The sequence below is a fragment of the Otolemur garnettii genome, unplaced genomic scaffold, assembly GCF_000181295.1.
Source record: "Otolemur garnettii isolate 467f Iridium unplaced genomic scaffold, OtoGar3 scaffold00122, whole genome shotgun sequence".
Classification (NCBI taxonomy): Eukaryota; Metazoa; Chordata; class Mammalia; order Primates; family Galagidae; genus Otolemur; species Otolemur garnettii.
The window spans coordinates 2,463,883-2,475,857 of record NW_003852517.1 but is presented as its reverse complement, the minus strand read 5'-3'; the positions used below and the strand labels follow the sequence as shown (position 1 = coordinate 2,475,857).

General features: G+C 33.5%; 1 protein-coding gene across 1 annotated transcript in view; it reads left to right on the top strand.

Annotated features, from left to right (window-relative positions):
• Window positions 1–2,694, top strand: part of LOC100940752 (cell surface glycoprotein CD200 receptor 1) — a 31,874-nt gene extending 29,180 nt beyond the window's left edge. The window contains exons 4-6 of the mRNA XM_023517860.1: window positions 1,210–1,312; window positions 1,917–1,962; window positions 2,552–2,694. Coding sequence (XP_023373628.1) covers window positions 1,210–1,312; window positions 1,917–1,962; window positions 2,552–2,677 — 275 coding nt within the window. The 3' untranslated portion in view covers window positions 2,678–2,694. The remainder of the gene's footprint in view (window positions 1–1,209; window positions 1,313–1,916; window positions 1,963–2,551) is intronic.
• Window positions 2,695–11,975: the final 9,281 nt, after the last annotated feature.

Genomic DNA, 11,975 nt, shown 5'->3' with positions numbered 1-11,975 from the left:
TTCATTTATGAGACTTTTCTGAAGTCTTTGGTAATCCTTGGCCAATAGATTCTTTTCAAAGTGAGCACCAAAGAGCTGATTGGAAGCTCTCCTATCTGAAGCTGGGTCTTGTAAACTAGTTAACTTGAACATAGTGAAAAGGAGATAAATGATTTTTACTGAAATGAGGATTTGTTATGTATCTGAAGGCCTTTTTTCTGGGTCGGTTCAGGCTCTTGCAGAAAGTAACCTACCAGTCTGTTGGCTGGGAGAGAGAAGCCTGACTGTCAGTGTTCTGGGAGAGAGGAGTGTGTGTGTGTGTGTGTGTGTGTGTGTGTGTGTGAGTGTGCAGGTGAACACCTTGTTGAGAATTCCTTTAATACATCTCAAGTCTATCCTCTCATCTCCACTGTCCATGATGTCTGGATCTTTGAGTCTGGAGTCTGTCTAGTGCATCTTCACTAGGTCATTCCTCCTTTTTTCTGCTAGTTGGGGAAGTATGCTGTGCTGGTAGTCAGAAGTCTGAGCCACCTGCTCGGAAGACTTCCAGGAAGGACCTCCCAAGAAGCTCCTGACCTTTAGCCCACACTTGCCCCATACCTTATATACCTTTTTTCTGAATTTGTTGGTTTCTACTCTGGACAGCATTGAAATACATATATGTATATATGTATATATTTAAAATTTAATTTTTAATAGATTTTATTTTTTTGGAGCAGTTTTAGCAAAATTAAGGGGAAAATATTTGAAGTTCCCATCTAACTGCTGCCTCTACCCAAGCACCGTGCAACAGTGTTGCATTGCTAATAATTGATGACCTAGACTTCATTGTTACAAACTGTAGTTTACTATGGGCTTCACCATTGCTGTTCTGCATTGTATGGGTTTCCCACATGTATGGCATATGGCATGTATCTACTTTCATAGTGGCACAGGGAATTGTATTACTGCATTCAAAATCCTCTGTCTTCTGTCTACTCACCTCTCTCTTCCACTCAACTCCTAGCAACCAGTGATTTTTTTCCATAGTTTTGTCTTTTCTAGAGTGTTACATAGTTGGAATCACACAGTAAGTAGCCTTTCAAATTTGGCTTCTTTCCATCAGTAACATGCATTCAGAGGCTCTTCATGTCTTCTCATGGAGTGGTAGTTCATATATTCTTAGCAATACTATTTCATTGTTTGTATGCACCACATTTCAACCATATATGTTTGTGTTCACTGTTACAGATACCAACCGATTAGCAAACTTACGTATTATTATTATTATCCTCATTGTTTTGATTTTGATCATCGTGGGATCCTTTGGGTTTTTGAAAATCAATTGCTGCAGGTATTGACTGATGAATGTTTTTTCTTCTTTGGCTTTATTGGCTTAAAGAGCCAGAAATATGGCATTGACTGTGGAAATTAGGATATTAACATCAAATTTCTCATAAATCAGAAAGAGTATACTGAAGACCTTAGACTGGGAATACTTTGAATGATGAGAGGGATTTGGCTACGTTGCTCAGGCATGCAAGCATGGTGAATTAGGCCATTTAGGGTAGGCTCTTAGGAAAGATAGTACATGCTAATTTTTTTATTTGAAAAAACAACTACAATTATTTTCATGACCCAAAGAGGAGGTGTCACATGTATTCTAGTGCATCTAGTTCCTATTGCATAATTACACTTCCTTTTCCTCAATCCAGAATTTTCTCATTTGGGTATATAAACCACAAACAGTATTCTTCACTCATGTCTTGTAGTTCCTTTCTGATTTATTATGGCTTTTATGAAAATGAACCACAATAGTCAATAGCATATGTGTGTGTATGTATATATGGAATCATATATATATACATAAATATATATACTTACATATTTTTTGGTTCCATTTCCGGGGTAAACAATGATGCTTTGTCCATTCACTCCAGCTTATTTTATTTTTCTAGAAAATGTAAAGTGAACAAAACAGAAGCTCCTCCAGTTTTTGAAGAGGTAAGATAAAAAAGAATATTTGCAAATTTTAGACTACATAGTTTAAAACCTAGTAACATAATTTGTATCAATATTAATGTTTCATTTGAAAAACAAACAGTTCTGATTTTACAATGGTAGTGGGTGTAGTTATTTTATTACCTACCAAGTACACTTGTAATGACACCCTTGGAATTTAATGTTTGGAGAAACTGAATCAGTATTCCCCCACCCCCCATATTTAAGCATCTCTAATTCCTGACTTCCCTTTTCCAATACCACCATCATTTCTATCTTACTCAGCTTCAAACATATCCTGCTCCTTCATCTCTTATCACCCTCAACTTACTCAATCTTCAGATCCTTCATAACATTCTTTTTGTATCATTACATTCACCTCCATTTCCACTTTCATTCAACCATCATCTGACTCAGATTTAAGTAATTAACAAGTAGTTTTTTGATAAAATATTAGAATAAAGCCTGTTCTTATGTTCATACAAGCCCAGGGACACAAATACAAACACTCTTGATAGATACTGAAGCTGTGGGCACCAGGAGTTTCTGTAATAATTTTTTGAAGTGATTTTGAGTTTGAGTTCTTTCTTAGGATGAAATGCAGCCTTATGCCAGCTACACCGAGAAAAATAATCCACTCTATGATACTACAAACAAGGTGAAGATGCCTCAAGAATTACAAAATGAAGTTGATTTAACGGGGCTCCATACTTTATAAATTACTGGAATCCAGCATGAAGAAAAATGAATCAAGATACATTGTAATTATTATTTTGATTCTAGAAAAGAAGACTCATGTTGAATTTAGCTTTATAAAGGTTCTTAGAAGGCAAAGACAATTTTAATGAATTTAGTTTGTTCAAGGTTCTTAGAACACAAAGACATTCTAATGGATTTGTATTCATATGCTTGTATAAATGGAAGTTTAGATTCTTAGCTGCTACCAGCTAGTTCTCTTAAGAACCGATGTTATCATTACAAAGAAAACATGCTCATAATAAAATATTCAAGTTGTGCAGTAAATGATGAAAAAACTGACTTTCCTGGATAAATAACTGCAGAAAAAAAATCATCAATAATTTGTTATATTGAGATATTCTTTCAGAAAATGTTTATGTACATATGACAGATCTGTATGCCTATGGTTTATGTGTACATTTATATAACTATTTACATACACACATATCTTTGTCAAGACACCAATGAGAGCATTGTCACACTGTTATGTACCTATAAGTACCTAATAATCTAAGTCTTGGAGAGCTTTTAATAACAATACAAGCAGAACTACCTCATTCTTTTTAATGGCTACATAAAATTTCATTTTATGGTTATGTCATAATTTAATTCACCACCCCTCTAGTGATGGGCATTTAGATTGTTTTAAGTTTTGTTTTTTAATTATATTTGTGGTATAAACAATACCACATAGAAAATGTCTTATGGATATGTCTCTGTGTGTTTGTTTAAGTGTATTTATAGGATAATATTTTGAATGAAATCTCCAGGTCAAAGGGTTTGTGCATTTTATTATTCATAGATAGTCAAATTATAACAAATTACATTCACTCTAACAGTGTTTGAATTGTCTTTCCCTAAATTCTTATTTTAATATCTGTAAGATTCCTACTTCTCAGTTCCCATTTTCTATTTTTAATCAGCTAGCTAATACAATATAAGATTATAATAAGAATTATACTATTTAATAAAAATGGGGTTATATTCTTTGTTATGCTCTCAAGAGAGAAAATGAGTGTGTTAGGACATTGGCTTCTTCTGAACTCACAATATCTCTACAGAGGTGTTGGTATTTAATGTCTAATAGTTTTGCAGATGTTATAAATTGGATTTGTGTATTTTACGGAATATATTCTGTTGTGGTGTATTTATCAAATAACCAATGTCTATGGACTATATAACTAACAAAATATGCACTATGGAGGTCTTAGAGAGTGTATAAAATATGATCTACATGCTAAGAGAATGGCCATGGGATGACATGATCCTCTCCTCCATTTTGCTGTGGAGTAAATATTGGGGATGTGTATATTATTTTTGTTATTAAAATATTTTTAATTATAAAAAATTATGAAAAAATAAATCTGTTTGCTTTCCAGCAGGACAAGACATGATAAAAATGAAAATGAAACGCACAACAGAAACCAAGCAGGTGGGAGGGAAGAGGAGGAGATGGGTACACTCACACCTAATGGGTACAATACATACCATCTGGGTGGAGGGCACACTTACAACTTTGACTCAGACTGTACAAAGGCAAGTTATGTAACCAAAATGTGTGCACTCCTATAATATTCTAAAAAAATGTAGGTCCCTCTGTTAATGAAATGTATTCCTTTTATCAATCATGCCATCTGAGATGATTAAGATAGTTATTTTGTCTTATTTACGTATTTTCCTCCCTCCATACATTTAAGTTACTCTAGGCTTTATCCTTAAAGGGAGTGTATGATATTTTGATCAAACCATATTGACTTGGCCAGAAATCCCAATTCATTAAATATCTTTGTATAAACATTATCAAATAGTGTGCGCAATAAACATCATAACTCTGTCCTTGAACTTTAGTAATTCTTTACTCACCCCTGGTTTGGATGTGGCTCATATTTAGGTCCAAGGCTAGTTGTTTAAATATAATTGAAAAGCAAAAATAAGATAAAACTATGCTGACATTTTAACTTGGTAATGTTAAAACAGGCCTGTTAAATGACACCACCATAATGAAGACTTCAAGATAGTTTATAGGGGTTGAATTATATACATATATATTTTTTTCTTTCTTTTTTTTTTTTTTTTTTTGGTTTTTTTTTAGAGACAGAGTCTCACTTTATTGCCTTGGTAGAGTACTGTGTCATCACAGCTCACAGCAACCTCAACTCCTGGGCTTAGGCAATTCTCTTGCCTCAGTATCCTGAGTAGCTGGGGCCATAGGCACCCACCACAACTCCTGGCTATTTTTTTGTTGCAGTTTGGCCAGGGCTAGGTTTGAACCCACCACCCTCAGTACACAGGGCTGGCGCCTTACCCACTGAGCCACAGGCACCACCCAAGGGTTGAATTATATTTTACAGAACATAAGTGTATAAAATTTCGACTATGGGGTTGAAACATGGTTGAACGTTGGAATCATGTGGGGAAAACTTATATATACTTTCATATCCCACTTTAGACATACTGAATTAGAAACTGTAGGGATGGGACCAGGTATGTCAGTTAGCCATCCAGGCAGTAGAACTGAGATGGAGTTAGGACTGATTGCTTACATACACATATTAGGCCATATTTTTACAATTCTCATTTTATGTGTCTTATTATTATGTTTTATCTCCAACCCACCTTTTAATTTTTTTCCCTTTACTCTGCTTTGCTTTATTATGTTGGTTAGCTCCCCCATTTTCTAAGCAATCACTCATCTGCTTTCTGTATCTAAATAATAATTTGCATTTTCTAGAAATTTTCCTGGGTATGGTTATTCTTTTTTAATTTTAGAAATTCTAATAGATGCATATTGCTATCTCATTGTGGTTTTAATGTGCATTTCCCTAAACACTAATATTTCCCTGAGCATATTGTCATATACTTATTTGCTACCTATGTATTTTCTTTAGTAAATGTCCAAATATTTTTTGATTAAAAATATGGGAAATTGTTTTTAACTAACTTGAGAATTCTTCCCAATTCCTTTTATTTAAAATACAATATCTTTTGAAGAAAAGTTTTTGATTTTGATGACGAAAAATTTTATTAATTTTTGTATTTTTAAAAATAGGCTGGATTTTTGGCATTGTATTTGAGAAACCTTTTATCCCTGTTTTGTAGACTTTTTTTATCATTAGTATTTTGCAATTTTACTGTGGCATATATAAATGTAGACTTATTTTTCTTTTCTTCTTTGAGACTTATTTTTCATCTTAAATCAGAGGATTTAGGTTTTTAAAAAAATCAATAGGAAAATATTAGTTATTATTTGTTTTAATAATAGGCTTCACCACTTTCATTTTTTCTATTCTTCTGGAAGTACATTTAAATCTTCTCATTCTATCTTCCATGACTCAACATCTTTTCCACATTTTCCATATCTTTTTCTCCTTATGTAGCAACTTCTATAATTTCTTCAGAATTCTCTTAAAAACCATCAGTATTCCTTTATCTGTGTCTAACCTACTTTTAGATCTTTTCTTTTGGTGTGGATGACCATCTTCATGTGAATGTCTGTCTCCAAATTTCCCCCTTTTGTAAATATTTCAGTAATATTGGATTAGGACTTATCCTAAGGGTGTAATTTTAACTTCATTACCTCTGTAATAAACTTATATGACATACTGGGGTTTGGACTTCACTATGAATTTGGAAGGACACAGTTCAATCCATAATAGATGGTATTGCTTATTCATTTCTTCTCTTCCATTATAGAAGCTGATACTTTTTATCCCAATTACAAATTTATTACACATATTATCTGTTTATTTGAAGAGATAATATCTATGAATACTGGTTGTAAGCAAACATAAATAAGAGTCACAATCCATGTATTACAGGGTGGAGGAAGTTTGTTGATTTTGTATGCTGAGACTTCACAGAATTCATTTATTAGGTAAAACTTTTTTGTGTGTGTGTGTATTCTCTAGGATTTTCTATTTGCAGAGGGTGACAAAAATATGCACATTTTAAGAAAGGAAAAAATGTATTAAAGTTGTAATAATATATATTGATAACAAAAGACAAATACCAGTTAGTTTGACTTCTGCAATTATAAGAGGCAAAGTGGTTATCATCAGCATGACACTTCTGATGTTTGAGCAACGTGGATCAAAGTGCCCACCTGTACCACTGTACATGCTATTTCAATTTCTTCTAGAAGTTACCACCAGTGCACCTCGTTTTCACATCCTTTAAGGCAGTCCATATGTAGAAATAAAGGTGGAATTTCAAATATCACTTCAAAATTGTCTTGTGCTCCTCAAACAACTGTGCTTTTGCCATTTTTTTTGATTGTCCTGCCTGCCACATGATGACTTAGCATTTATTTGTAAATGCCATCTTTTAAGTAAACATCATACTATACATTGCCATTATAATCCAATTCAACTTTGAAAGGTAATAACACAGATAATATTGCTTAAAATGTGTATACACTTTTTTGACACCCAAGTATACAATCATATGATCTGCAAACAGGAATGATCTTACTTCTTCCTTTCTGATTTGGATTTCTTTTATTTTCTTTTCCTGCCTAATTTCTTGGGTTAAGACTTCCAGTACTATGTGTGTGTTGAATAGAAGTGGTAGGAGTGGACAATCTTATCTTGTTCCTGATCTTAGTAAAAAGCTTTCAGCTCATCACTGTTAAGTATGATGTTAGCTCTAGAATTTCCATATCTGATCTCTATTATATTGATGTACATTCCTTCTATACCTAATTTGTTGAGAGTTTTTATCCAAGGATGTTGAATAGTGTCAAATAATTTTCTACCTTTATTGAGATAATCATGTGATTTTTATCCTCCACACTGTTAATTTGGTATATTACATTAACTTATTTTTGTATATTAAATCATCCTTGCATTCTAGGTATGAATCCCAAATAGTAATGGTGCATAGTCCTTTTAATGTGCTGTTGAATTCAATTTATTAGTACTTTATTATGGATTTTTGCATCTGTTTTCACTGAGGATATTGTCCCATGGTTTTCTTTTCCTGTAGGGTCTTTGTCTGGCTTTGATATGGAGGTAACACTGCCTGTAGAAAATGAGTTTTGAAGTGCTCCTTCCTGTTTAATATTTTGGAAGAGTTTGAGAAGGATTACCATCAATTATTTTTTAAATATTAGGTAGTATTTTCCAGAGAACCCATAAGGTCCTGAGCTTTTCTTTGTTGGGAGTTTTTTGATTACTGATTCAATCTTATAATTAGTTATAGTTCATACTTTTTATATATGTAACTATATCGTCCTCTGTCTTCAAGATTCAGTCTTGGTAGGTGATATGTTTCTAAGAATTTATTTCTTCTGGGTTATCTATTTTGTTAGTATAAAATTGCTTATTCTTATGATCTTTGTTTTTCCTTTGGCATCAGTTATAATGTTTCCTTTTTCATTTAAGATTTTACTGCATTTCTATAAACTACTAACAAACCATCTGAAAAAGAAATTAGGAAAATAATCCAATATACAATGGCATTGAAAAGATTAAAATATTTATGAACAAGCTTCATTAAGGATGTGAAATAATTGTTTACTGAAAATACAAAATATTAAAGAAAGAAATTAATATGAAGATTTTAAAAAATGGAAAGGCATCCTGTGTTTATGGTTTGGGAAACAATATTGCTACAAGTCTATACTACTTGCTATGGTTTGAATGTTTGTGTCTTCTTCAGAATTCTTGCTGAAACTAAATTCTGAATGCAATAGTTTTAAGAAGGGCCTATGGGAGGTGAGTAGGCCATGAGGGCTTCTCCCTCATGAATGAATTAGTGTCTTATAGAAGGGTTTGAGGGACTATGTAAAGATACAATGTACATTCTCTCCAGAGGATGCAGCAATATGGTGACATCTTGGAAGCAGAGAGCATCCCTCATCAGATACCAAGTCTGCTGGTACCTTGGCCTTGGACTTCCAACCTTCAAACTATGAGAAATTTCTATGATTATTAAATTACCCACTCTGTGATACCATTTTATAGCAGCAAAAAGAGACTAAGACACTAACCAATGAGACCCATGGATTCAATGTAATCCCTATCAAAATCCCTATCAAAATGATATTTTCTACACAAATAGAAACAAATTCTAAAATTCATATGAAACCACAAAAACCTTGAACAGCCAGAACAGTCTTGGAAAGAAGAATAAACTTAGAGGCATCACACTCCCTTATATCAATATATATTATAAAACTACAGTATTTAAAACAGTATGGAACTGACATGAAGACAGAAACACAGACCAATGTAACAAATTGGAGATACCTGAGATAAATTCACACATATATAGTCAAATAATCAATGAGGGTTCCAAGAATACACAATGGGAAAAACAGTTTCTTCAACAGGCATTTTTGAGGAGTTTAAATATCTCTGTGCAAAAGACTGGAATTGGACTTTCATTTTATAGCTTACACAAAACAACTTGAAATAGAAGATAGAGAAGAAATAGAAGATACAGCTGCTCTGTGTTTTCATTAAAAAAATCCCAATTTTTATATTTAAATGTGTTGAGGAATTTTGTATTTGGTGACAAGAATCTGATCCTTGTGATAAGTATATAGTCTTAGAAAGTTAACAAAATATACACAATCATATAAACCTTTTTTTTGTAAGATGTTAACCATACTTTTTGGTTAACCAAACTGAAACCAACATGAACAATTGGAGGAGGGTAGGGTGGGCCACAGGACAAATTCAAAGGGCAGGATTATTGTCTGTTCAGGAAGCTGTAAGGAGAATTTAGGGATAGGATCTTCAGCCTGCTGGTCAACACCATAGTCTTCACTTAAGCACTGCACACAGCAACCCTGAGTTTGCAGCAGGAGACAGTATATCTTAAATTCCTTTAACCAGAAATGAACTGAACAAAGAGAGGGAAAAAAAAGACATAAAGTAGATATTATAAAGTAGAAGAAGCTAACACTGTCATCGAGGTAGAGAATTATTTGTATCGTGATTTCTTTTCTTTTACTATTTTATTTTTAAATAGTTTCTGCTTCAGTATTTTTGTACTAAAGTGAATACCCCTAGACTCTAGGGTCTAGAGGGAGAGATTATGTTTAGCTTCTCTCATAAACCATACAACAAATTCCTAACAAATGTACATAGGCGGACACACACACACACACACACACACAAAATACAAGGTAAGAAAAACTACCACAAAAAGATTTTGGCTTCTATGCTGATTCTGCTATCCTATCATTAACTGACTTAGGTTAAGTTACTTAACCTCTCAGACTCTACCTCCATATGTATAAAATGAACCTCATAAAATATGTCCCATGCAATTCATTTTGGCAGTTTCTGGGATGTAATTCAGTCAATTACAATTGAATCTGAATCACGGGTCAAACATAATGTGCTTCTGTCGAGATCTATAAATGTATAAAAGCATAAACCAGGACATTCAGTGTTTATAACCTCAACTGTCCAAACAGGAAATGCTTCTTTTTGAATTTCTCATGAACCAGAATGACAACGGTCTAAGTGAGTGGGGGATTTCTCACCAGTGCTAATGACTCAGGGCAAGAGAAGTAAAAGACCACAGCTAGGCCTGTGAGATGGAAAACACAGAGGTAAGAATAGAAGAAAAAATATAAGAAACTCCTTTTGGAAGATGGCTTCACCTTTTGGGACCCTGTTCACAATTTTTCTTTTTTTCGTAGCTGGTAAGTCTATTGGGCAAGTTGGGAGGAAAGGTGAGGGGTGTTGGGTAGAACAGACAAGAAACTGTATTGAGAAAGCTACATTAAAATACTTTTCGCTAGAGTTTTTCACATCCTTTAAAATTCTCGATTTTGTTCTTTTTTTCTTCCTTAGCTAAGAATTTTATTTATTGATTGATTGATGGAGTTAGAGTCTCATTCTGTTACCCTGGGTAAAGTGCTATGGTATCATAGCTCACAGCAACTTCATACTCTTGGGCTCAAGCGATCCTTATACCTCAGCCTACAAAGTAGCTGGGACTACAGGTGCCTACCACAACGCCTGCCTAGTTTTCCTGTTTTTAGTACAAACAAGGTCTCACTCTTGCTCAGGATGGTCTAGAACTCCTGATCTCAGGCGATCCACCCACCTCAGCCTCCCAGAGTGCTAGGATTATACATGTGTGAGCCAGGACACCTGGCTTGGCTACAAATTTTAAATCAAGTCATTGGTTAGTGGTTAATGTTCTGCATTTGTACTGCATTTCTAACAAGCTCTCAGGAGATGCTGGTACTTCTGATCTGCTGATCACAAGTGGAATAGTGAGGCTTTACGGAAGTGTTGTTAATTGAAAAGAGAGACTTTTGGCCTTGAGATAATTCTCTGATAAAAGACATCCTCACACCATTTACAAAACAACAACACAAATGAAAGAAAGAAAAAATAATTACTCTTTAATGCAGTTGTTTTAAAAGTCCATTAATCTATCTTTTGCTTTGAATTGGTCTTTCATCCCTGCTTGGTTTTGTTACAGCATTTATTGGTCATTTGGAAAATATTATTTTACTGAGACATGCAGGCAGATCTTCCAAATATTGACATGTTTTACTCTACATTATAAAAAAAATCACATTTGTTAGTATTGACAAAGATTACATCAGGAAAGTATGTATTGGGAGGCTGTCAAGCTCAAATATATTTTGCAAAATTCATTTTTACTTGAAAGCTCCAAAATTACAATTGGCAGTTAATAACTAAATTTTAATAAGTTTTGACTACTAATAACTAAAAAATTGGTATTATTGTTAGCTGAATGAAAAACTCACTTTGCTCATTTTCAAAAAGAAATGTGAGCCAAAAAAGCCTGAATCTGAAAAGAAAAAGAACAAATAAATAAGTCTAAGAACAAATTCCCATGGAAATGTAAATCTCTTTATTAGTGGGTGTGTGCTATGTGCTATGTAATTTACTTTAGGAGAAAGCTTTTTTTTTTCTTTTTTCTTTTTTTTTAAACAAAAGCACTCTTGAGGCAGTGTGATGTAAAAAAGGCACAAACAATCCCTGTTGTCCCTCTTACTGACTGTGGGATCTTTGGGTTTCAATTTCTGCTCTGTCCCCTGAGTGGTAGATTCCTCCTCTGTAAAATGGAGACAGCTATTCTGCCCTTACGGAGTTTTTGGTATGGAATCTAGAAGTGTCTCTCTTGTAATAGATAACCAATAAATATAAATTTTCTTATTTCTTTTCTACCTTATTTTTTGTACATATAACTAACTGTTTCACATTTATACTAAATTTAATTATTTTATCTATTTATCATTTCTTCTTGTACTTTGACGATGTATTTTAATAATTAGGTTAGCC